Source organism: Rhinolophus sinicus, chromosome X, assembly GCF_036562045.2.
Source record: "Rhinolophus sinicus isolate RSC01 chromosome X, ASM3656204v1, whole genome shotgun sequence".
NCBI lineage: Eukaryota > Metazoa > Chordata > Mammalia > Chiroptera > Rhinolophidae > Rhinolophus > Rhinolophus sinicus.
In genome coordinates this window covers 38,708,173-38,733,713 of record NC_133768.1, presented here as the reverse complement: position 1 = coordinate 38,733,713, position 25,541 = coordinate 38,708,173, and the positions used below count along the sequence as shown (strand labels likewise).

General features: G+C 47.8%; 2 protein-coding genes and 1 pseudogene across 11 annotated transcripts in view; 2 read left to right on the top strand and 1 right to left on the bottom strand.

The window, feature by feature from the left end:
* The window catches only part of RBM10 (RNA binding motif protein 10), a 28,585-nt gene extending 8,365 nt beyond the window's left edge, over window positions 1–20,220 (bottom strand). For 3 of the 10 annotated variants that reach the window (XM_019716744.2, XM_074323997.1, XM_074323996.1), the window contains exons 1-6: window positions 19,897–20,217; window positions 17,945–18,086; window positions 6,414–6,597; window positions 4,706–4,936; window positions 2,810–2,879; window positions 969–1,042 (exon numbers count right to left, since the gene is read on the bottom strand). In XM_019716744.2, coding sequence (XP_019572303.2) covers window positions 969–1,042; window positions 2,810–2,879; window positions 4,706–4,936; window positions 6,414–6,597; window positions 17,945–18,086; window positions 19,897–19,966 — 771 coding nt within the window. In that variant the 5' untranslated portion in view covers window positions 19,967–20,217. Of the gene's footprint in view, window positions 1–968; window positions 1,043–2,809; window positions 2,880–4,705; window positions 4,937–6,413; window positions 6,598–17,944; window positions 18,087–19,896 lie in introns of all 10 variants that reach the window. The other 7 variants (XM_019716745.2, XM_074323999.1, XM_074323998.1 and 4 more) reach the window with 6 other exon arrangements.
* LOC109437476 (large ribosomal subunit protein eL8) lies at window positions 9,748–11,227 on the top strand (annotated as a pseudogene).
* Window positions 20,221–20,441: 221 nt separating the features above from the next.
* On the top strand, window positions 20,442–23,022 carry NDUFB11 (NADH:ubiquinone oxidoreductase subunit B11). The gene is made up of 3 exons (XM_019716746.2): window positions 20,442–20,957; window positions 22,494–22,624; window positions 22,795–23,022. Exons 1-3 carry the CDS (start codon window positions 20,751–20,753, stop codon window positions 22,919–22,921), a joined length of 465 nt encoding a protein of 154 aa, XP_019572305.1. The 5' UTR covers window positions 20,442–20,750; the 3' UTR covers window positions 22,922–23,022.
* The last annotated feature ends 2,519 nt before the right edge of the window (window positions 23,023–25,541 follow it).

Below are 25,541 nucleotides of genomic sequence, written 5' to 3'. Positions count from 1 at the left end.
AAGAGAGCACACGCACACTAGTGCTGGAGAAGGGGAAAAAGAAAGAGCCATATTGAAAAGATGCAAGTTCCTGCTGGGAGGCTGTCTTCCTGTGGCTGGCTGGGTCCTTGGCCCATGGCACTAGCCGACGGACCGGCAGAGACAGCTCCAGGGCCGGCCCTACTGAGCCCCTTTCCAGCACATCTGCCCCTCCTCCCGAGGCTTTCCTTTAGTGCCACACACCAGTGCACGGGGCTCTGGGTGGGCAAGCAGAGCAGTTCCTTGGGTCTCTGAAGGTCCCAAAGCTGCTCGGTTGGAAGACCATGCCAGACTGGGGGAGCAGGGGCCCTTCCGGGTGGCATGGCTCCTTGCTGAGAGGGCAGGCATACCCCAAGTGGAGCGGGGCGAGTGGTGATACCAGCGGTGGGTAGGTGCAGTGGGTGGGATGGGGCAATCATGTGAGTCCTGGTGAATGAAACTATGACACTTGACTGGTACCTGAGATCAACAGAGCAGTGCTGGCCTCTTACGTGGGAGTCAAAGGGCCGAACTCACATGCAGGGCGAGCTGACAAATTGGGACTTGCTAGTTAGTATGCCAACAGCTAAGTTCCCCTGTGCTTGGATTTCCAGTGGTGCCTGAGAGTGGAATGAAGTACTCGCTCTGCCTAACCCCAGAGTGGGGCAGTCCCCTGGGGTGTGGGAACCTAGGTGGAAGACCCCCCGGTAGCCCTTTCTCTGAAAGCTCATCCGGGAGAGGTGGAGGGGCAGAGCTAGTGGTGAGTGTGGGTTCTTGATGGGCGGCCCAGTGGGTAATGAGAGATGGGAAGAGGAGATAGTGAGGGTCAGGAAGGGGGAGAGATAGGGACGGGGGGATGGGACACAGGGCCACAGGGCAGGGAACTGTGTCCATAAGAATCAGGCGATGGGGAGCGCTCGATTACAAAGTAGTATTTGTTTGGGGGGGGGGTTCAAGTGCGGCAAAGCAACCTGATTGGCTTCCATCCATCGTGTAGCGTCCTGCAAGTGACTAAACTCGACGAAGGCGAAGCCCCGGCTCTGACCTGGAGACAGCATTCAGATACAGACGCAGTGGGTTAGTCAACAGCTTTGGACACACGGCGTTCCCGGGGGCGGGACCCGAGGGGAGAGGATGGGGGCAGAGAGGGAAGGTGGGAGAGGAGAAAAGAAGAAAGGAAGAGAGAGAAGCAATCAGAGAGAGAAAGACCAGGGAGTGGGAAGCAAGGAAGATGGCTGGGAGAAGGAGGAAAGGGAAGGAGAAGGGAGGAAAACAGACCTGGAGAGAGGTGGGTGGGTCGGGGGAGATACATACACGCCAGCTGGGAAGAAAGACAGAGAGATGGGGCTTGGGCAGATGTGCCTGGCCAGCCTGGGGTGACAGAGACAGAGAGAAGGTACTGGGAAGGGCACAAGTAGAGGTTTATCTCCAGAGAAGGAAGGAGGGCAGATGGGCAGTCTACTGGCTCCACATGGGCCAAAATAAATAGCCAAAGGGCGGGGCCCAGCACAAAGCCCAGGAGCGCCTAGGAGGGGCCCCGTAACAGTTTTATCAATGGAGCAAAAGAAGCTGGGCAGCTCAGTGAGGTTAGGGAGTCCCCAGGCCCATCAGGAACAGGGGGAGTTGGGGACACAATGTCACCTCAGCCTCACCACAGTGCATGAGAGACGGGTGTCATAAGGGAGCCACCTCAGGGCCAAGCTGGGAAGACTACAGCCACCCACAGTCCAGATACTCTAACACAGCAGGAGAACGGGGGCCAGGAGGACCTTAGAGTAAAGAATCAGTGGGTGTCTGGGAGAAGCACCCAGGGCCACAGAGGGGGCTGCACTTGGGATACCGCTTTGGGGAGAGAGACCACAATCCTGGCAACATTTGGTTTGGCCGGGGTGAAGCAGAGCAAGACCTGCATGCTACCAAGAGAGACTCCAGGCCTGGCCAGGGCTTAGAAAGGGACCTATGGCTTGCGGCTGCAGGAAGCAGATCTTCCTTGGGAGGTGTACACAGGGAGGGCTTAGCTGTGGCGGGGCTTGGGGCTGCATGCTTGATCTCTAAAGGAACTGTTAGGATGCAGAGGAGGATGGAATGTTATGATATGAGAGAGAGAGAGAGAGAGAGAGAGGCGGAGGCGTGGGGAGGAGAGAGACTGAGAAATGGAGAGAGAAGCCCAGGCAGTGAGGCCCCACTGTGCCTGCCTTGGGGAGCCTGGGCCAGAGATCCTGCAGAGACAGCTCTCCCCCCACCCCCCTGCTACCCTCAGGCCAGGTCCAAGCAGCCTGCAAAAGGGAGGGAGGGAGGGGACAAGTGAGGCCAGATGTCCTGGCTGCTCCTTGGGCTGAGCCCTGGGACAAGAGCCATCCCCTGCCTCCCCTCTTGGGATACATGGGGGGCCGTGTCAGACCTACTTTCTGATCAGAGGCTGTTACCAGAAAAATATAGGGGAGAGTGAGGGCCGGAGAAGGAGAAAAAAGGAGAGGGAAGGGAGTACATGGGGGGGTTACCATCTCAGATATTCAGAGTCCCAGAAAGGAGGTTCCCCGGAGCCTGGCCTTGGCCCTGCCCCCGGGAAGCACTCAGCTCAGCTCAGAGCTGCACCCCCTCCCCAACAGCCCCGCACAAGAGGCTGCTGGCTGGAGCTATGAGGAGAGTGGGATGAGGGGGGAGAGAAAAAGAGGGGTATCCCCAAGCTGCCCATTCCCAGCTGTGGCAGGAAGGCAGGGTAGGGAGGGTGTGGAGGAGACTGAGGCAGGAGGGAGACTTGGAAGCAGAGGCTGGCCAGTGGAAGGGGAGGGCACTGGGAACGAAAGCTCACCTGAGGATTTGTTCCGCATCAGCCGGACCTCCCGGGCTTGGACGCCATGGGACTGCAGCTGGGCACGGATCTGTACGGGGAGATACAGAGTGGGGCAGGCTCAGCATAAGGGGGCTGCTGAGTAGCTGAAGCCGGCCAGAGGCCTCCAGGGCCCTAAGGGGCCATTGGTGACGTGCACACACTGTCTCCTCTCTCTCTCAGGGCTTTTCGCCGAGTGACCACGGCCCCAGACCCACACCAGTACCTAGTCTCAGCTTTTGGCCCCCGACTTGCAGAGCGAGTCAAATAAAGAAAGGGGCACAGTGCAAGGTGAAGCATGGCGGTGTGATGACCCTCTGGGGTGGAGAACAGTAAGAGAGCAAGCAAGCCCACGGGTCAAGAATGGTGGGCAGGGGCGGTCTGACAACAGGTTTGGTGCAGCCACAAAGCGAGGAAAGCTGGGATGCAATGCTGGCCCTTCACAAAGGGGCTGCCCTCTGCTTGCATCAAGAGACCCATGACACAAATACGAAACTGGGAAGGACTGGGGTCTGAGCAAACCCAACCCATGTGCCCCAGACCCTGAGTGGAGCAGTAACTTGGGGTGGAGACAGAAAGGTGTGGTTGTGGGGTTTGGAAAGCTTCCGGGATGAGGTTAGCCAGAGGGAAGCTGCAGAGGCAATTCAGGTATCTAGGCCAGTGGTGCATCTTGTGAAAGACTAGGAGCCTGCGCCGGGCATTGTTAATGCCTCTGAGCCTCAGTTTCCTTATTAGGTTAAACAACAACAAAGAGATTAAACACACACACTTTTTCTTTCTGTCTCTCTCTCACGCACACATACACGCAGGAGGATGAAAAAGGGCAAAGAGGAGTTTTATTAGGACCACACACACACAGGGAGGGCTCAGGAAACAATAAGAATGCAGGCTATGGGGCCCAGCTGTCCAGTGTCACACACAAACTCTGCTCTGCCACTCACTGGCCGTGGGACCTGGGGCAAGTTGCTTCACTGCTGCGGGCCTGGTTTCCTCATCCATAGGATGGAAATACAGAGTACCTTCCCTGTGGGGGGGCTGTGAAGATTAAATCAGATGTGGCGTGTGGCCCACCCTATGATAAATCCTCAATAAGTGTCAGCACTCAGCTACTGTCTGACCCTGAACACGGCAGGTGGGTCAGACTTGAGAAGGTTGCAAATACACAGGTGGGTTTTTCTCTGTGACAAAATGGGCAGCTGGCAGATTTCAGAGGAGAGCTGAGCAGAGAATTCATGGGGGTGGGGGGAGAAGGAGGATAATCAGGGAGGCTACTCTAGTGGCCCTTTTGGGCTTTTACTGTGGCTCCTTAAGGTAAGTCTGTAGGAGAAGGAAAGAGGAGAAAAGGAAGGAAGACAGGGTGGGGAGGCTGTCAGCAGCAGCGAAGGAAGTCAAAGAAAAACCCAAGGCTCTGTGGCCAGGCCAGTGAGGAGATCTGATGTTGGTGACAAAAGAGGGTGAGGGGAGGGGAGAATAAAACCTCAGAAAATCCCATGGGGACTCTCCCCACCCGCACCATCTCTGCCATCAGCATGCCCAGCATTGGGCCTGGCACTGGGCCTGGCCAGCATGTGGCCCCCGATCAACATCTGCACAACGGCTGGACGAGCAGTGGAACGTGCAGGAGGAATGCTCTGGTCCCTCCCACAGCCACCACCGGCAGCCCCTTGGGCAAGCCAGCCTATTGGACACCCCTTCCTTCTAGACCAGAAGGCGACAAGGCGTGCCCAGAGGACAGATCAGTGCTGGAGGACAGGAGCCGTTGGGGAGAAGGGATGAAAGGCGCTGAGGTCAGGGCTGAGGGAGAAGTTGAGGGCCCTGGAGGAGACCCAGCCTGGCCTCCTGCTCTGCCACCTGCCCGGGGCCATGGGGCGCACGTACGTCATCCTCAGTGGCTGCCTGTGGCAGCATCCTCAGCATGACGATGTTACTGGCCTTCTCCTCCTCCTCCTCCTCCTCCTCCTCCTCCTCCTCCTCCCCTTGCTCGGTCCGATAGTCCTGGTCCCGATAGTCGCCGTCTCGGGGGAAGCCTGGCGGGCCAGTGGGGCTGTGCCTGTGCCGCCGCCGCCGCCTACGCTGAGTTTCGGAGCCCGGGGAGGCCTCGTAGGAATCCTGGCCGACAGAACGAGACGAGAGACACCAGACGGGCGGTCAGTCTGGGCGGGCCTAGGGGCTGGCCGCTGGCGCTCTGAGGCGGGCGGGCTCTGAAAGCCAGGGCTGGGCGGGCTCCGGCTAAAGGCTCGGGGCAGGCAGGGTGGGTATGCCCTGGACTGCAACACTTCTGGGCTTGGAAATTCTCCCTGGGATGCTTTTGGGGGCTGCCTTGGTAGAGTGGGGATAAGCCAGTGTCAGGTAGGTTGGGGAGGAACTCCCACAGACAGGTGAGCAGACATTGCTTAAACCTTGGGAAGAGACGGTCTGGGGTTGGCACACTAAACCTTGCCCTCTGTTTCTCTCCCCTCTTCCCTTGCCAGCTCAGCTAGTATGTGTACAATTGTTCCTTGTGCCACAGAAGGCTACACACATTGCTTATGTTTCCCAGCCTGGGCCTGGGCCCTGCAACCAAATTGTGGGTATAGGAATAGCTTAAGATCTTGGCTACAGCCAGCCGGCAGGGACTGGTGAATGTGCACGGGTAACAGCACCGGCCCCTGGTTCCTCATCCTTTGCCCGGCCAGTCTCCCATTAGCACCAGGCTCCCTCCTAACAGGGTGTGGTCGCTGGCTTCTTGGGTGTTGCCCAACCAACTCTTCCAGGACTAAGCAGGCCAGGCCTGGGTCCACAGCCCTCTCACCCTTACAGGGACCAGGTAACTTAGTGCCCCACTCCTCTTCTTCCCAACCCAGCTGCCACTGGGGAAGCTTAACTGTCTACCACAGGGGTCTTAGCACTGGGCCCCGCAAAGGGAGGCCAGAGGCCCACACTCTGCCCCTCCAGGGCTGAGGTTGCAAGAATATGCTTGCCACCCCACTAGATAGGAGACTTGCCTGCTTGCAGGACCATGGCCCTGACCACCCCTTCAAAGCAGGGTTCCCCTAAGACAAAGCTGCTTCTTCCGCTCAGCGGGGGGGTTCCCTGCTGGTAAGCATCATGCCTCCCTCCTCAGGCTAGGGCTAACTACCCAACATGGAACTCAGAGGAGAGGCCTGAGAGGGTCTTTGCCTTCTAAGAGCTCTGCCACCACTGGGAATGCCCACAGTTGGACTCGCAGAGCTGCTCTGCATGGTGACATACAGTCTCCCAATTGCCTTCCCAACCCCAGACTCCGGGGGTCATGTCAGAGGCTCTTGAAGGGCCCCATATTGGCTGGGAGCAGGCAGTACAGGGCTTGCAGTGAACCATGGACCCAAAGTGAACACTGGGGAAGGAGGGAGAGAGGTGGTGGCCAGAGGCCCTCACAAATACAGAGCCAAGCAGGGAGACCCAACTTGGGAGAGGAGCCCTCAGAGGGGGAGTGGGGACAGACCCTCCAGGTGAGGCAAAGCCACTGAGCACAGTCCGAAGGCACAGGAGCTGAGAGCTACCTGCAGCCAGAGGCCCTGCAAGAGCCACCGCCCCACCCAGGCCTGACTGGCCCTCCTGCCCTCACCTCTGCACTCTGCTCCTCGGATGAGTCGTCATAGTCGTGCTTGCCTTCCTGGCTGCCGTACTCGCGGGGATATGAGCGGTAGTCCATGTCTCGGTAGTCGTGGTCCCGGCTGCGGTTTTCCCCACCGTCCTCCTGCGAACGGTCAGTGGCTCCATAGCGGCCAGTCCTGTCTCCACGACCACCTCTGGGGGAAGAAGGATGGGAGGCATGAAGAGCGCAGTCCTTTCTGAAAGCTGCAAGAGGTGAGGCTGACCCCCCTCACTCACTCCTTCCAGACCCTCAGTCCCACCCCTGACAGGGGTCCCTAAATCCTGACCCTGTGCGGTGAGCAGGCTCCTGCCACTCTCTCGCAAACCCAATCCACTTCTCTCCTCTCCTCCCCCCCACCTCCAGCCCATGATGTCTTCCTTCACTGGGCCCTTGGGTGTGGCCTCCTGACCTCTTCCCAGGTCCCCCACCCCAGTTCCTTCTCTATACCCCAAATGTAAGTGAGTGCTCTACAAGGCAAAGCCAATCAAGCACAACTGTATAGCTCCCTTCAGTGGTTCCCTTAGTCTCAGGGTGAAACACCAAAAAGCTCACCAAGATCTGCTGGGTCCTACGGGCTGAGTTCCCTGCTGACCTCTCTCCCTCTGCCTCGTCATGTACTGTGCCACCCTGCCCCTGTGTCTCATGTTTACCTTGCTAGCACTAGCAGCTGTTTTGTTAAAATGTCTCCTACTGCAACAACTGTAAAATAATTACCTTAAAGTTGGTTTAATGTAATAATTTGTTTAATGATTTAAAAAATTACTAGACTGTGAGTTCTGGGAAATGAAACCACACCTGTTTGGTTCACTGCCCTAGTCCCTAAAGCTTAGCTTAGTGCCTAGTACTCAGTAGGTACCCAATAATTATTTTGTAATAAAATGATGATTAAAAAAGTATTCTAAAAGCAACTAATACACATTGACTTAAAACAGGCACCATAGGAGACTACGACTAGCAGGGGCCCAATCCTGGCAGGAACAACATTAGAATGTCCATTATCGACACCACTATGAACGTTATTTTAAGACACTGGCTGAAATAGTTAAATAAAGGAACGAAGAAACAAGGTTAAAAGATGGAAAGGAAAAGGTAAAATTACCATTATTTGTAAATGATATGAGGATATACTTACAAAACCTCAGAGAATCAACTGAAAAATGATTACAAATAATAAATCAGTAGGGATGCTAGGTACAAAATTAATATTCAGACATAAATACCTTGTCTGTATTTAGAGAGCCACTGTTTAGAAAATAGGAAGATCCCAAGTATAATTACTGGGACGTGTGCAAGATCTTATGACTACACTTCACACATATAAAGCAGGATACATTTGAAATGGGTCAATGATTTAAATGGAAGAAATGAAACCATAAAAGCAGAAGAAAACACGGGATTAAATCTTGATAATCTCGAAATGGGGAAAACTATGACCCAAATCCAAAAGCCATGGAAAAAAGGTTATTAAATTTGACTACATAAAAATAAAACATACGTGCTTGGAAGGAAAAAAACCCCACCGTAAGTCAAGACAAAAGATTAACTGGGAAAACGTATAGGAAAAGGTAAAAGGAAAGGAATGGAACTCACAGTAAGGAAATATAAAGATGCTCTATGTCAATCCTAATGAAAGATGAATTTTTTTTTGAAAGATGAAATTTAAAACTACACCGGATAGACCATTTTTATTTTTTATTTTTATTTTTTATTTTCATTTTTTAATTTTAATTTATTGGGTTGACAATTGTTAATAAAATTACACAGATTTCAGGTGTACAATTCTGTATTACATCATTGGATAGACCATTTTTAAATAAATGTTTAAAATTTATTTTTGTACATTATCCTAAATCATTTTTATTGTGGTAAAATATACGTAACAAAAATTTACCATTTTTAAGTGTTCAATTCAGTGGCACAAAGTACACTCAGAACGTTGTGCAACCATCACTATTTCCAGAACCTTTTCATCATCCCAAACAGGAACTCCACAGGCACTGAACAATAACTTCCCACCTCACACCCTCTATTCTACTTTGTCTCTATGAATTTGCCTATTCTAAGTACCTCATTTAAGTGGAATCATAAAATATATGTCCCTTTGTCTGATTTATTTCACTTAGCATATGTTTTCAAGGTTCATCCATGTTGTAGAATGTATCAGAATTTCATTCCTTTTTAGCGCTGAATATGTATGTATGTATGGTATACGCCACATTTTGTTTATTCATTCATCCACTGATGGACACCTGGGTTGTTTCCACCTACTGATTATTTTGGTTATTGTGAATAATGCTGCTATGAACACTGGTGTACAAGTATCTGTTTGAATCCCTGCTTTTAATTATTTTGAGTATATACCCAAGGAGTGAAACTGCTGAATCATATGGTAATTCCATATTTAATTTTCTGAGGAATTGACAAACTGGGTTCCACAGTGGCTGCACCATTTTACCGTGTTTCTCCCAAAATAAGGCCTAGCTGGACCATCAGCTCTAATGCGTCTTTTGGAGCAAAAATTAATATAAGACATGGTATTATATTATATTATATTGTATTATATTATGTTATATTACACTATATTATACTATGTTATATTATAAAGACCTGGTCTTATATTGTAGTAAAATAAGACTGGGTCTTATATTAATTTTTGCTCCAAAAGACGCATTAGAGCTGATGGTCCGGCTAGGTCTTATTTTCAGGGAAACAGGGTAGTAAAAAAACTAAGAAGTTAACTAAGCTACACACTTTACTAGGATTTCACCAGTTTTTCCACTACTATTGTCTCTTTCTGTTCCAATATCAAATCCAGGCTCCCACATTGCATTTAGTCATCATGCCCCTTGGAGTCTCCTCCGGCCTGTGCAAGTTTCTTGGTCTTGGTTGTTTTACGACTGTGACAGTTCTGAAGAGCACTGGTTAGATATTTTGTAGAATGTACCTCAACTTGGGTTTGTCTGATGTGTTCTTGTGATTAGACTTGAGGGGATGGAGTTTCTGGGAGAAGACTACATTAGAGACAAGCCCTTCTGATTGTACTGTATGGGGAGGGGGGCACGATAGCAACATGACTTAGCACTAGTGATATTGACCTTGATCATCTGGTTACGGTGGGGTCTGCCAAGTTTCTCTGCTACAAAGTTTTTTTTTCTCTTTCTACTCTATTCTTTAGAAGCAAGTCACTAAGACCAGCCCACACTCAAGAGGAGAGGAATTAAGCTCTATCTCCTGGAGTGGGGAGTATCTACATATATTATTTGGAATTCTTCTGTGAGGAAGATTTGGGATAGAACGTTTTTGACTCAACAGATTTGCAAGAGTCCAAATGTTTGACAACAAACTGTTGGCAAGACTATATGGGCACTCTCATATTGCGGGTAGGAGCGAAAATGGAACAATCACCATGAAGGGGAATTTGGAAATAGCTAGCAAAACTAAAAATCTATATGCCCACTGACCCCCAATTCTCCTTCTGGGAATTTAATGGACTGATATGCTTGCACATGTACAAAAACATTATTCACTGCAGCACTGTGTATAACAGCAAAGGCCAAGAAACAACTTAGAAGGATCAGGAAAATTGTTTTTAAAAAAGACTAATGAGCTCTCCTCCTTCCGCCCAAGATGCCAAAAGGAAAGATGGCAAAGGGGAAGAAGGTGGCGCCGGCCCCTGCTGTCATGAAAAAGGAGGCCAAGAAGGTGGTAAAGCTCCTGTTTGAGAAAATGCCAAGAACTTTGGCACTTGACAGGACATCCAGCCCAAAGGGACTTCACCTGCTTTGTCAAATGGCCCTGCTACATTCCGCTGCAGTAGCAAAGGGCTATTCTCTATAAGCGCCTGAAAGTGCCTCCTGCCATTAACCAGCTCACCCAGGCCTTGGAACGCCAGACAGCTACTCAACTACTTAAGCTGACCCACAAGTACAGACCAGAGACAAAGCCAGAGAAGCAGCAGAGATTGTTGGCTTGGCCCAAGAAAAAAACTGCCAGTAAAGGGATGTCCCCACCAAGAGGCCACCTGTCCTTCGAGCAGGGGTTAATACTGTCACCTCTTCGGTGGAGAACAAGCTCAGCTGGTAGTGGTTGCACATGCTGTGGATCCCATCAGGCTGGCAGTCTTCCTGCCTGCCCTGTGCCGTAAGATGGGGGTTCCCTACTGCATTATCAAGGGGAAGGCCAGGCTGGGGCGTCTAGTCCACAGGAAGACCTGCACGACGGTCGCCTTCACACAGGTTAACTCGGAAGGCAAAGGAGTGCTGGCTAAGCTGGTGGAAACTATCTGGACTAATCATAACGATAGATACGATGAGATTTGCCATCACTGGGGAGGCAACGTCCCGGGCCCAAAACTGGTGGCTCATACTGCCAAGCTAGAAAAGGCAAAGGCTAAAGAACTGGCCACCAAATTGGGCTGAATGCACACCGTTGAGTTTTCTGTACATAAAAGTAATAAAAATGTTCAAAAAAGACCAACAAGGGGGAGAGGAGCCCCACCAAGCATTAAAACATGTTATAAAGGTTGGACCATCAAAACACAAATGGACAGATCAGTGAAACCGAAGAGTCCACAGTACAAAAAAACATGGAAATTTAGAATAAGCCAAAGCTTGCATTTCAAATGAACAGGGGGAAAGTGGATCAGTCAATAAATACTAGTTGTGATAACTTTCTGGCCCAGGCATTGGCAAACTACAGCCAGTGGGCCAAATCCAGTCACCTAAATAGTTTTCTTGAACACAGCTATACCCATTTATTTACATATTGTCTGTGGCTGTTTTCAGGTGGGTAGTCGTGACAGAGACCATATGGTCTGCAATGCCAAAAATATTTACTATCTGATCCTTTACAGAAAAAGTTTGACTTTTAAGAAAATGAAGTTTTTATGTGATTTCACTTATATGTGGTATATAAACCAAAAATAACAAAAGAACAAGACAAACAAATGAGAAACAGAAACTCATAGACACAGACAATAGTTTAGTGGTTACCAGAGGGTGTGGGGGGTGGGGGGTGGGAGATGAGGGTAAAGGGGGATCAAATATATGGTGATGGAAGGAGAACTGACTCTGGGTGGTGAACACACAATGGGATTTATAGATGATGGAATACAGAATTGTACACCTGAAATCTATGTAATTTTACTAACAATTGTCACCCCAATAAATTTAAAAAAACACACAACTATCTGAGTTCTTGACAACCACAAAAAAAGAAAAAAAGAAAATGAAGTTTTTGATCTACTTTACTTCTTAAACCAAGTAAATTCTAGATGAATCAAAAATTTAAATCCCTGAATAGAAACCACAAAAATATTAGAAAGAAAACATAACAAAAAAATTGATCAAGAATGGGGCAGGGCTTTCTAAGCAAGACAAAACCCAGAAGTCATAAAATAAAAAACATAAATATGGCTTTGTAAAAATTTAAAAATATCTAGAGTGCAAAAAAAAATTACCATAAACAAATAAACATGTGATAAAGCAAGTAGAGTAAAATGTTAATGGTAGAATCTAGTGGATGGGTATAGAGGTGTCCACTGTAAAATTCTTTCAACTTTGCTGTATGATCGAAATTTCATAATATTGGAAAAGTCAGAAAGCTAAAAGATAATTAACAAATAGAGAAAATAAAATGTTTGCAGACATTTTCATTGGTTTCTAATTTTTCTTTTATTATTATTTTTTAAACTTTTATTTATTTGTGTTTCTCCAGGACCCATCAGCTTCAAGTCAAGTAGTTGTTTCAATCTAGTGGAGGGGGCAGCTCACAGTGGCCCATGTGGGGATCGAACCGGCAACCCTGGTGTTATGAGCATCGTGCTCTAACCAAGTGAGCTAACTGGCCGCCCTGGTTTCTAATTTTTCATAGTTGTTTGTTCATTCATTTATTCATTCAATAAATAGTAAGGGAACATTTGCCATGTGCCAGGCACTGTTCTAGGTGCTGGGGATATCACTGTGAGTGAAATGAAACCTGTCCTTGTGAGCTCAGCTTTGGAACCCAAACTGTTGCCTTATGATAAATGCCTCAACAAGAGGTGGCTTGTACGAGTTTTTGATACGAACAATGTTTTTCATGTTTGCTTACTATAGGTATCCCTCAATATTTGAACTCTAGTCATCAGAATTTAAGAACTGAACATTTTAAAAAAAAACCTTTTATTTATTTATTTAAGTGTGTTTTTCTAGGACCCATCAGCTCCAGGTCAAATGGTTGTTTCCATCTAGTCGTGGAGGGCGCAGCTCACAGTGGCCCATGTGGGGATCGAACCAGCAACCTTGTTGTAAGAGCACTGTGCTCTAACCAACTGAGCTTACCAGCTGCCCCGAACCAAACAGATTTGAATAATGGTCAGATGAAATCCTGAGCTCTCTGACACTCAACATCTAAACCAAATAAATTTGGAGCTCTTGCTATCTAAATTCAGGAAGGGAACATATTTAGATAGTAAGGGATACATACTTTTCATTGGCCACAGAGCACTTTGCTTGACTAAACACCATCCAAAGGCAGACCCTGTTCATAATACATTTCTAGGAAGCTGGACTAAATAATAATATATGAGGACCTCCACAAAATGAATATACTTCTAAAAACATAAAATGCAAAAATTGGCAGAAGTAGACACAATTATAATAAAAAACTCAGGCCTTTTAAAAGGTAAGTTTAACTAAGGTTTCAAAGGACAGATAATTCTTATACAAGTTTCTCCAAAAGAGAGAAAAAGTTGCCCAATTCATGTCATGAGGCTGCCTTGATTCAGTGCCAGATAAATACAAAAGGAAATTATAGGACCACTTCACTGATGGAAATGAATGAAAATATCCTAAATAATACAGTATCTGATCAAATATAAGTATTTTAAAAATATACATGTTATATACCTGTTCCCTTTCCATCTCTGAATCTCTCGTGCATGTGGGGGTCTCTGACTCTCTCAGGTATGCAGGGTTTCCATACATATGTATGTATTAAATTTGGTTATTTTCTCCTGCTAAAACACACACACACACACACACACACACACACACACACACACACACAAAGCATTGCTTAATTTTTCTGCCAAAAATTCATGAGTAAACACTTAAAAAACACAATTTGGGGAATGTGATCAATAACGTAAAGATTTTGTGGGTTATCCGATGGACACTTGTCTCATTAGGGAGACCACCTCAGGGATGATGTAGATGCCTGATCATGGCACTGTACACCAGAAGCTGAAGCTGAACAATAATGAATGTCAACTACAATTAAAAAAAAATTGAGAAACATCTACAGAGCAACTGACCTGTACTCTTAAAACATATCAAGGTCATACAAGACAAGAAAAGATTGAAGGGGTGGCAGGATGGCTCAGTTGGTTAGAGCGCGAGCTCTCAACAAGGTTGCCGGTTCAATTCCCACATGGGATGGTGGGCTGCGCCCCCTGCAACTAAAGATTGAAAACGGTAACTGGACGTGGAGTTGAGCTGCGCCCTCCACAACTAGATTGAAGGACAACGACTTGGAGCTGATGGGGCCTGGAGAAACACACTGTTCCTCAATATTCCCCAATTAAAAAAAATTAAAAAAAAAAAGATTGACTAACTGTTCTAGATTAAAGGAGACTAAAAGTACAAAGCAGCACAATGCAATGTGTGATCTTGGATTGGATCTGGACTAGGGGAAAATAGCTATAACGGACATTATTGGGACAACTAATGACATCTGAACATGACTTTATATAAGATAAAATAGTGTATCAATGTTAAATTTCCTGATATTGATAAGTGCATTGTGGTCCTTGTTCTTAGGTCATACATGCTGTAGTACTTAAGGGTCATGTCTGCCACTAACTGAAATGACTGGGGGGGAATTGTATATGTCGGGGAGGGGAGAGGGGAGAGAGAAGCGGATGGGGGAGAAGGAGGGGAGAGGGAGAGAAAGAGAAGGGAAGGGGAAGGGGAAAGGGAAAGGGAGAGGGAGAGGGAGAGGAGGAGCGGGGTAGGTGGGTAGGTTAGGTTAAGCAAATGTGGCAAAATGTTTACAATTAGTGGTTCTGGGTAGTGGATATATGGGAGTTCATTGTACTTGCACCTTTTCTGTAAATTTGAAATTTTTCTCAAAATAAGAACTCATAAATATACGTATTCATACCATGATCAAGGAAGGTATATCTCAAGAATGCCAAGAATATAACTTAATGCGATTTATTAAATTAATGGACAAAAGGAGAAAGAAAGCATGTAATTATGACATTCAATACTCATTTCTGAACAATATTAGTAAACTAAAATTAAAGAATTTTCTTGGTTTATTAAAGTCTACTTTCTAAAAGCCTACAGCACACATCATACTTGATAGCTAAGCAGAAGGGGCCTGGACTGACTGCCTACCTGCAGGTGTCCTTTACGGGAAAGAAAATAAACTACATTGTTTAAGCCATTATTCTTTGGAGCTTCTAGTACAACCTGCTAAAATGTATCTTAATTTGTGCACCCAGCATCTCTGATACTATTTAACATGGTACCAACAGTCCTAGACAATACTATAAGTGAGGAAAAAGAAATGAGAAGTGACAGGGCTGATTTGCATACCACATAACAAAATACTTAGAAAAACGATCAGAAACAACAATGAATGATTAGGGCCGGCCCAGTGGCTCAGGGGGTTGGAGCTCTGTGCTCCTAACGCTGAAGGCTGCCAGTTCGACTCCCACGTGGGCCAGTGGGCTCTCAACCACAAGGTTGCCAATTTGACTCCTCGAATCCTGCAAGGGATGGTGGGCAGCGCCCCCTGCAACTGTACCTTGCACTGAGCTGCTGCTAAGCTCCCAAATGGGAATCCCGCAAGGGATGGTGGGCAGCGCCCCCTGCAACTAAGATTGAACTCGGTACCTTGCACTGAGCTGCTGCTAAGCTCCCAAATGGCTCAGTTGGTTGGAGCGCATCCTCTCAACCACAAAGTTGCCGGTTTCGACTCCCGCAAGGGATGGTGGGCTGCGCCCCCTGCAACTAGCAACTGGCAACTGGACCTGGAGCTGAGTTGTGCCCTCCACAACTAAGACTGAAAGGACAACAACTTGACTTGGAAAAAATCCTGGAAATACACACTCTTCCCCAATAAAGTCCTGTGCCCCTTCCCCAATAAAATCTTAAAAAAAACCCACAAAAAACGAAACAGAAAACAATGAATGATTAGAAACAACAAGAGAGTGCAGTAGGGATAAGATAACTTATAAAAATTAACAGCTTTCCTCTACCCCAGCAAATACCCACTTGGAAAGTAAAATGTCAATGAAAAGTACTGAAGTACCTAGGAATTACTTTAACAAAGAATACGCAAGACCTATACTTTCATTTATTCAGATTTTTATGTCCTTTAAATGAGTTTAAAAATATTCTCCATACAGGTCTTGGGTGAGGTGAGACCACTTACAAAGATGACAATGCTCCCCAAATTAATCTATAAATTCAACGCAATCTCAATAAAAATTCTAGAATGTTTATGAGGGATTGGATAAACTTTTTATATAAAGCTCCACAAATAGCTAAGTCAACTTTGAAAAATAAGAGCAAAGTAGGAGCAATTAAGACATTCTCTGAAGTCATAATAATAAAAAACACTAAGGCTCTGGCACAAGAAAGAACAAATAGACCAATGGAACATATCAGATCACTCAAGACAGATCCGTGTACATGAGGGAACTTCAAATGACATGAGGCACCACAAATCAGTAAAGAAGCACGGACTATTTAGGAGATGGTACTGGGAAAATACTCACTATATGGAGGAAAATAAAACCAGAATCTACCTTGTACCATATTCCAAAGTGGACTCTAGATGGGTTTAAAGACCGGAATGAGAAAGGTAAAACAACAGAGTGAAAACAATCATTGTGATTCAGAGATAGGAATAGAGAGAATTCTGAAAGCACAGCTTATAAGACAGAGAAGTGATGAAGTTTAGCACACCCAAATTCAGAACAAGTATCCATCCTTGGGAGAATTGTTAAGCAAAGGGCAATAGGCACACCCCATGGTGTCCTTGGGACCAATTAGAAGCAAAGCACTAATATACACAGCAATACAGACAGATCTTGGAAATGCAGGGCTATGTAATACAAAGTTCAAGAAACAGAATGAAGACTAACACTCTGCCATTTGTGTAAAGTGAAAACACAGATGCTCAAAACAACAGTACGTATTTTAGAATCATACATTTCAAATGACAGAAAAGCTGCCTATGGCTATGGGAATTGGGAATAAAAAAGAAAAGAATAAATATGGCAAGAGAAGGCCTTTATACTGACCTGTGATAGAAACCCACCACGAACTGGAAAAGTATGATTAACTGAAACCTCTGCACTTGAAGTTCTTTAAAAGCCAAAAGAAACCAGTGGCCTTATTTGATAATAAAGTCTGAAGCAAGTATGTTACTTAAACTCAGAAACTGCCACAGGGTACTTCTAGTGGATACCATACAAAATTGAATGCCATTCAAAAGACATTTTTAAAGAAGGTCAAGACTGACTAACACTAGATTATGACAACATCTCAAATTGGGCTCACTTTTCAGAAAACAAAGTATTATAATTCTACATTTTAAAAAGGGCCTGGCGGTAGAAGAAACCCTTTGTAAGACATTACAAAAATTATTTCCCCCCTGACTTTTACAAAAGCTACCGACTCTTAATAGAGGCTTTCTGGGAGAGTTAGGTCTGCTTTCCTATGTAATCCTAAAATGTCAGGAACAGATCACCAACATTAGAATCAACTGGGGAGATCCACCAGTTGATGGTGAGGGTATGGTCTGGATTCTCTGTATTTTATCAAGTGTCCCAACTGTTTCTTGTTCGACCAGAATTTAAAAATAAGTGTTCAAGAGTGTCCCATTCCAAGACAAGTATCACGCCCACTTCAACCCATCCTGCCCCTGAAAATCTCCCACTATCTGACCTGGCTTGCCCCACACTTGGCCTGGCAAATTCCTAACTCTGAAGGCACCACTCCCTTCCATGCCTTAAACCCAAAGCACACCTCTCGTGAGAATCCACAGGCACTTACAACCCACTACCCGTCTCTGCCTCTCCTCTTGCAGTAGCTGTCCAGACCTTGGTGAATGGCACCATATACCTATCAGGGTCACCCAAATTGGAAACCTGGGCATCAGCCTCTATTCTCCCCTTTCTCTTTAATCCTTTCCCACCCTCACAACCAGCCGTGGCACCCATCCAGCTGTTTTGGCATCACCTGTAAACTGTGTGGCCTGCCTTGTGAGACCCTGAGTAAGGAGAAGGCTGCAATCTTATCTGTCTCCTTCATCACAGCACTCCCAGAGCCTAGCACACAGGTCCTGGCTCACAACAGGTGCCAAGTAAATGTCTGCTGAAAAGAAACCAATCATCTACTGCACTGTTTGCTTTGCCTGGACGCCCTTTCCGAGCACCTTCCTGGAGCAGTTCTGAGATGGGGACAAGCCTAGGCTGCTTGATGGGGGTGGGATTGGTAACTCACCGTCTTTCATACTCCATATCCTGATAGGGCCTTTGGGGGCTGCTGGGGCCCCTCCTCAGCCGCTGGCTCCGTTTCACTTCCCAGCCACCCCCACAGCTGCCACCATGATCTGCCAGCCTGGGTGATGCCTCCTGCAGGGACTCTGGGGAGAGAGGAAGGAAAAAAGGAGTCAAAGCAGTTGGGGCAGAGAGGGCCTCCTTGAGAAACCCTCCTTGTTTAGGTTCTCTGCTGTCCCTTAGCCTGAGGACGTTGTTTCCCAACTCCTAGTGCTCCTGAGGACCAGAGCGGGGAGGCAGCTGCTCCTAGCCCCCTGCCCCCCCCACTTGGCCAGCTCCTTTCCTTCCCACACAAATGTGAGATTAGAGTCCACTGCCCTAATAGAAAGAGCAAGGCCTTCAGCAGACAGGGAGCATCTTGCAGAGAGAACTGGTGGTGCCACCCATTCTGTGATCAGGGCGTTGCCATCTGTAACTGGTAGACAAGTTGAAGCCCGGAGCTACCTGCCCAGGGGGGAGCTCTTGGTGCTGAATGACTTGTTCCAGATTGGGCACATTAGGCACAGAGGAAAGACTTCACAAAAGGGTCCCAGGCACCCACCAGTCTCCTTCCATGGACCCCCAAGGTGTGATTTCATCCTCCCAACAAGATGCTGGCTGCCCCCTATAAGACAGCAGGAGACCATGAAAGGCTTAGGGGGTGAAGGGGCTAACTTGGCAATGAGACAGCTGCCGCCTCCCTGGGCTCCTGGCCAACACAGCTTTGGGCCTCACACGGCAACTGGCTCAGCCCTGAACCCTGTCTCTTATGAGCAGCCAGGTCCCAATGCAGCTCTCTCCCCAGGGCAAAAGGAGCCCTTTCAGAGGCTGTTCCAAACCATTGTCCTATTCTGTTGGGATGCAAGGGCAGTCATTTCACCTAACCCTCAGGGCTACCATGAGAACTAAGGAATTCCCAAGCCACATGACTTGGCCAGGGGTCGCCACACAGTATCCCAGAATCCTCAGGTCTCACCCTCTGAACAGGAATCAGGCAAGGCCAGGCCATAACAGCATCTGCCCCACACTAAGTTACCACCACACCTTTCCTCCGCTTATGCACACACACCAATTTTCTCTTCCTCCTCAAGCTACAGGGAACCAGAGTTACCTGCTCCCAGATGGGTAAGAGTTAGAACAACCAGGGGCCCCAGCGGATAACAGCTGATACAAAACCCTCAGTAGACTCTGGCAAAGGGGCCAGTCATCCACAACAGATAGGGACCAAAGTCACAGACACGCGCCCCAAATAACTCTGGGCCAAAATCACAGACCCACAATAAGTATGGGTCATAAACACACACCGAAGCCCCTTTTCAATAGATGAACGTCAGAATCACAGAAAGGAACCCCCTTCCCAAAGAACGGGCAATAAGTCATACACATTCCTTGCATTCCCTTCCTACCCAGTTAAGTCAGTTAGGGCCAGTCACAAGAAGACTCCCTATGGATAAGGACCTCTCCCCATGGATAGGGACCAGAGTTAGACACACACTCCAAGGATAAAGACCAGGGTCATACAAACGTTCTTACTCCTCCTTCCAAGACTAAGCACCCGAGCCACAAAACACCCCCATGAACAGGTAAGTAACAAAGTCGCACAGAACAGACAGCACAGCCCCTCTCCTGTGGATAAAAACCAAAGCCGCAGACACTCGCCTCCCCACGGATAAAATTCGGTGTCTCCGACACAGTAAGTCACAGTATCCCACTCCCATCCGTCCCTCCCTTCCCCCAACCCGCGTGCACCTATCCAGTGTCCCGATCGCGCACGCGCCACGGCTCTCAAAAGGGGGAAAATTTTTTTAAAAAAGACAACCCATCCCGGGCTCAGACAGTGCACGCATCCCTCAGTTGCAGCCCGCAGTCCGCCCTCTCTCCTCTTCTATGCACCACCCCCCGCCCCCAGCCCCTTACCTCCGCCCCCACGACCAGCGTCGACGCTCACCTTTTCGGCCCGGGCTGTCAAGGGAGGGCTCCCTGACATCACCTCGGCCCGCTGCCACCGCCACCAACCCTCCCAACTCAGCTGGAGCCGGTCCGCGCGACAACCAAGTCCGAGGCTGGAAACAGAAAGGCGGGGGAGGGAGGAGGGGAGAAGCGCCAATCGCACTGCCCTCCCCGGAAAACTAACTGCCACCTACTCCCCGTCGGCCGCAATCAGCAGCACAAAATGGCGACCAAGAGCAGGGAACCGGCGCTTCGACCACCATCCACCTACCGAGGGAGCGCGCTCAGCCTGGCTGCGTCTATTGGTCGCCGTCTGCCATCGGCCAGCCCTGGCCCGCTCTGATTGGCCAGCATCTGCCACCTCCCCATTCCCTGTGCAAACGCCCACAAGTGAGAAAAGGAGTAGCTATTGGCCAATCTGGCGAGGCCCGCTTTTTAGAAGCCTGGCTTCCTTCGAAGATGAAAGACAAACGGAAGCTCCGCCCCTTCTCCCGGAGGGCATGGGAAGTTCCGGTGCGTTTGGCTGGGAACTGCATCCACCCAAATGTCACTGCTTTCTTCTCAGCAAGGGTAGGAGCTGACCGCTCAGGCAGAACTCCCATAGCCCGATCGAGAGGATTGGAAAATGGTTGCTCCCTTGAGGCCATGACAGAGGGAGAGAAAGAGGGCTGCTCAGCGCCTCACTCGCTTGAAAAAAATCCAGACTCGGGACCTATTTAGTGCGGTGGAGGCAGAGCGACAATTATCGCGCTGGGGTCAACTGCAGCTGCGCAGAGTCGCACTTCCGCCCCCGCCCCTGAGAGTCTGCAGAACAATCTGTCATGGCGGCTGGGCTGTTAGGTTTGTGCGCTCGCCGCCTTTTGGCTGCAGCCGCGACGCGAGGGCGTCCGGCTGCTTGGCTTCGCTGGGAATCCAGCTCCTCCAGGGCTGTGATTGCTCCGTCCGCTGTGGTGGGAAAGCGGGCAGCGGAACCTACTATGCGCTGGCAGGAGGACCCAGATGTCGAGGACGAAAACCTCTATGAGAAGGTGAGAGGGAGGGGAAACGGGACGCCAAAAGGGTCAGTCGGGGACCAGCGGATGGGGCGCCATAGAGGACGTTGTTAGGCGGCTGAGGATTGCGCAGCTGGTGAAATCCTTGAAGACTTGGGAATTTTGCCTAGCTTCTTTTCCTCCTTTGTCTGGTGATATCTTCTGTTCAGGGCCAGAGATTAGATTGGCCTTATGTTGCAGACAGGTACCAAACCTGAAGTGGGCAGTGCTCAAAACACTTAGAAGCAATATAGTATAATAATAATAATAAACACTGATAGGACTTTTTTTGGTGTCAGTGTTCTAAACGCTTTACATACATTAATTCATCTAAATCCTCAAAACAACCCTATTTCGAAGTAGGTACTCTTACTAAACCCATTGTACAGACGAGAAAATTGAAGCACAGAGATGTCCAGTGGCTTGCCCAAGTTCGCATAACTGAATGTGTGGCAGAACCGGTATTTGAACTTGGATCTACCACATCTGCTGTGCTCTCTTGATAGCAGAGCCTCTGAAATTAGAATACCTGGGCTAGAATACAGGCACTGACAATTACCTGAGTGACCTTGGGCAAGAGACATAACCCTTTGGTGCCTCAGTTTCTTTGTAAAATGGGGAAAGTATTAGGACACCTTCTAAAAAAATAAAATATTACACCTGCCTTGTGTAAATGAGTTAAAATGCTCAGAACAGCATCTGGCACTTAGTAAGTACTCAGCATTAGAAGGTGTTTATTATTGCTACTTTCCATCTCACTGGGATATTGTGAAGTTTGTATATGTGAAAAGGCCTGGCACATAAGAGGTACTTCATCAATACTAACCTCTGGTTGAGGGGCTTGGATATATAGGATGCTCATTCATTCATTCATTCTGTAAATATGTATTGAGGGCCTCCTGTGTGCCAGGCACAGCTCAGGGCCCTAGGGGTTCAGCAGTGTGGAAATCATATAAAGCCCTTGCTCTTATATGATAGTGAAGAACACAGAAAATAAATATGTAAAATATTTGACAATAGTAATGTAGAGTATGTAATGGATCATGTAAGATAATGTGATACAGACGATCTAGGAGCATGCTACTTTGATAAACTAATAAATGCTAGAAAGAATGTTAAGCAAGATAAGTGGATTGAGAGGGACTTGGGGTTAAGGAGTAATTTTATTAGATTGAACCATAGGAAATTGCCAATATTCAACCATTTTTGACCTATGAAAATGGCAATTTCCTATAGCTCAACTTAACAGACAAGGTGACTAGGGAATGCCTCCTAAAGGAAGTGATGATGAAGCCAAAACTTGGAATGAAGAGGCAGATCCAGCCATGAAATCTGGGGGGAAAAGCTTTCCAGGCAGAGGGAACAACTAGTGCAAAGGTCCTGTGGTGGGAAGGGCTTGACAAGTCCCAAGAACAGAATGAGAGGAATTTAGGGATTGGAGAGGAAATTGGTCCAATTAGAAGGCAGCTTATGCAGGGCCAGCATAAGGCTTTGTGGAGCAGCAGGAAACCTCATTGACTTCTCCTTCCGCAGAACCCAGACTCCCATGGCTACGACAAGGATCCTGTTGTGGACGTCTGGAACATGCGAGTCGTCTTCTTCTTTGGCTTCTCCATCGTCTTGGTCCTTGGCAGCACCTTTGTGGCTTATCTGCCTGACTACAGGTCCATGGGGTGTCTAAGAGAATGGGATGGGTGTGGGCAGAGGCAGGGGTGGAGGTTGAAGGGGATTCTGCCAGGAATCCTGTCCTACACCATTGAGGAATGGGGAGCTAAGGTGGGAATTGGTGTCCAGTGAGGCTCCCTCATGTCTCCCCCCGCACTGCTGCCTCCAGGATGCAGGAGTGGGCCCGCCGAGAAGCTGAGAGGCTTGTGAAATACCGAGAGGCCAATGGTCTCCCCATCATGGAATCCAACTGCTTTGACCCCAGCAAGATCCAGCTGCCAGAGGATGAGGACTGACTGGTTGCTGAGTGGGGCTCAAGAAACACCACCTTCTCCACCACCTGCCTGCCATTCTGCCTTCTCCTCAGAGCACCTAATTAAAGGGACTGAAAATCTGATTGGCTGGTGTTGATTTTGTTGTAAGGGGGATGTGGGAGTGGGGGTATCATTCCTTAAAAGGGCCACCACCGCCTTTTCTGGGTGTTCCAATTATCTATTGCTGTGTAACAAATACCCGAAAACTTAGTGGCTTAATATGACAATTTAGTGTTTTCTTTCATGGTCCTATGATTGACTGTGCTCAGCTAAGTGATTCTTGAGGTCAGACAGTGGCTGGTACTGAGTCATCTGAAAGCTCTACTGGGATGGACGTCCAAGATGGCGTCTTCACTCACATGCCTGGCACTTCAGTCTTCTTCCAGGTGGCCTCTCTCTCTGGAAAGCTCCCTTCAGGTCCACCCTCCCTACCGCGAGGGTAACCCCTCTCTCGACTTGTAACAACATAGGTTAGTTTTGTCTGGTTTGGAACTTCATATGAGTGCATCCATACATTTTTGTACCTGACTTTCTTTTTTAAATATATATTTTTTATTAGTTTCAGGTGTGCAAAACAGTGCAATAGTTAGACATTTACACCCCACAAAGTGATAATTCTCCTCAATCGACTACCCCTCTGACATCTCATATGGCTGTTACAATACCATCTAGTATCTTCCCTATGTTGTACTCCACATCCTGTGACTATATACACCTATATAGTTAGTTATAGTTGACATTCAATATTATTCTACTTCAGCTTCAGGTGTATAGCACAGTGGTCAGGCCTCTACACAGACTAGGACGTGATCCCCCCGATAAATCCAGTGCCCATCGGGTACCTTACATGATCTTTACAACATTACTGACTATATTCCCCACACTGTATTTCACATCCCCATGACTATATTGTGACTACCAATCTGTACTTCCTAATCCCTTCAGCTTCTCCCCCATCCCCACTCCCTCCTATATAGCAACCATCAGGTTTTCCTCTGTATCTCTGAGTCTATTTCTGTGTTGTTTGCTTGTTTATTCTGTTCTTTAGATTCCACATATAAGTGAGATCATATGGTATTAGTCTTTCTCAGTCTGACTCATTTCACGTAGTACCTGGCTTCTTTCGTTCAGCTTGGTGGTATGAGACAGGTCCACGTTCTTACGTGATCAGTAGTTTGTCCATCCTCATAGTTGTGCTCTTTTCCGTTGTATGAACAGACCACACTTCATTTGTTCCAATGTTGATGGGCATTTTGGTAGTTTTCTGTTTGGGGCTATTAAGAATAATTCTTCTGGGCGGCCGGATGGCTCGGTTGGTTACAGCGCGAGCTCTTAACAGGGTTGCCAGTTCAATTCCCGCATGGGATGGTGGACTGCACCTCCTGCAACTAGATTGAAAACGACTGGACTTGGAGCTGAGCTGCTTCCTCCACAACTGGATTGAAGGACAACAACTTAACTCGGAGCTCCTGGAAAATACACACTGTTACCCAATAAAATTAAAAAAAATATATTAAAAAGAAATGAATAATTCTGTGAACATTCTTATATACATCTTTTAATGGATATATGCACTCATTTCTCAGGCGTACACCAAGGAATGGAATTGCTAAGTCAGAAGGTAGACAGGTGATCAGCTATTGTAAATCATGCCCATCTTCCAGTCTACACTTCCCCCGTGGTGAATGCCACATCCTCACCATTACTTATTCTCCATTTTTTGTTGTAATGGCCATTCTGGTGAGTGACTGACCTTTAAAGGACCACATTGGGATGAAAGGGTGGGAGTTGAGTGGCTCCTGTGTGCCAGGCCCTGATAGTGCGCCAGGCACTGACATACCAGGATCTCTGTCCTCAGGAATTTCCCAGGATGGGTGTGGGGGCCAGTGTGAGTGGTCAGAAAATTAATGTTTTCACCCTACTGTTTGATCCCAAGGGTATTTGAACCTTGATATTTTGGACCTAGCTTTGCTCTGGCAACATACCAACCTTCCTCCTTCAATCTGCTAGAGCATTTATTGCACGCAAGGCCTAGTGAACAAGACAGCCTCTGTAGCAGACACTCAGTTCCCTGCAACATGTCAGTGCCTTACGGCTCCAGTGTGCACTGGCCAACTGCCAGGGTCCCCATGTCTTCACTGGAGGGCTTCCTCTCAAGCTGCAGAAGGCTGTTCAGCCTGCGGGCCTGACAGGCTGGAAAGGCCAGGAGATGAACACACCCAGCAGCTGCCCTCAACCAAGGACCGATGAGAGCTGATAGATAAGTACCCCTGCCCCCTTGCCTCCCAGATGGGACACCTCCAAGATGGGTCCTCTTCACTGGCCCCCAGAATTCTGCAGTGGAAACATGTTCCAGGTGCCCACAGTGCTAAGTCGCTTAATAATGCTGTTCATCGGCTGCCTTCTCTTCTTTGTCTCACTTCCGTACTTCCTCACTGTCCAATAGCTGCTTCCTGGAATCACGTCCTGAATAAAACACTTGGCTTCAATCCTTGTTTCAGGGTCTGCTTCTGGAGGGACCCGAACTAAGACATTTTCTGTCCTCAGGGAGTTTACCTCCAGGCAGTGAGTAAGACTGAGAGTACACAAGCACAGAAATCAA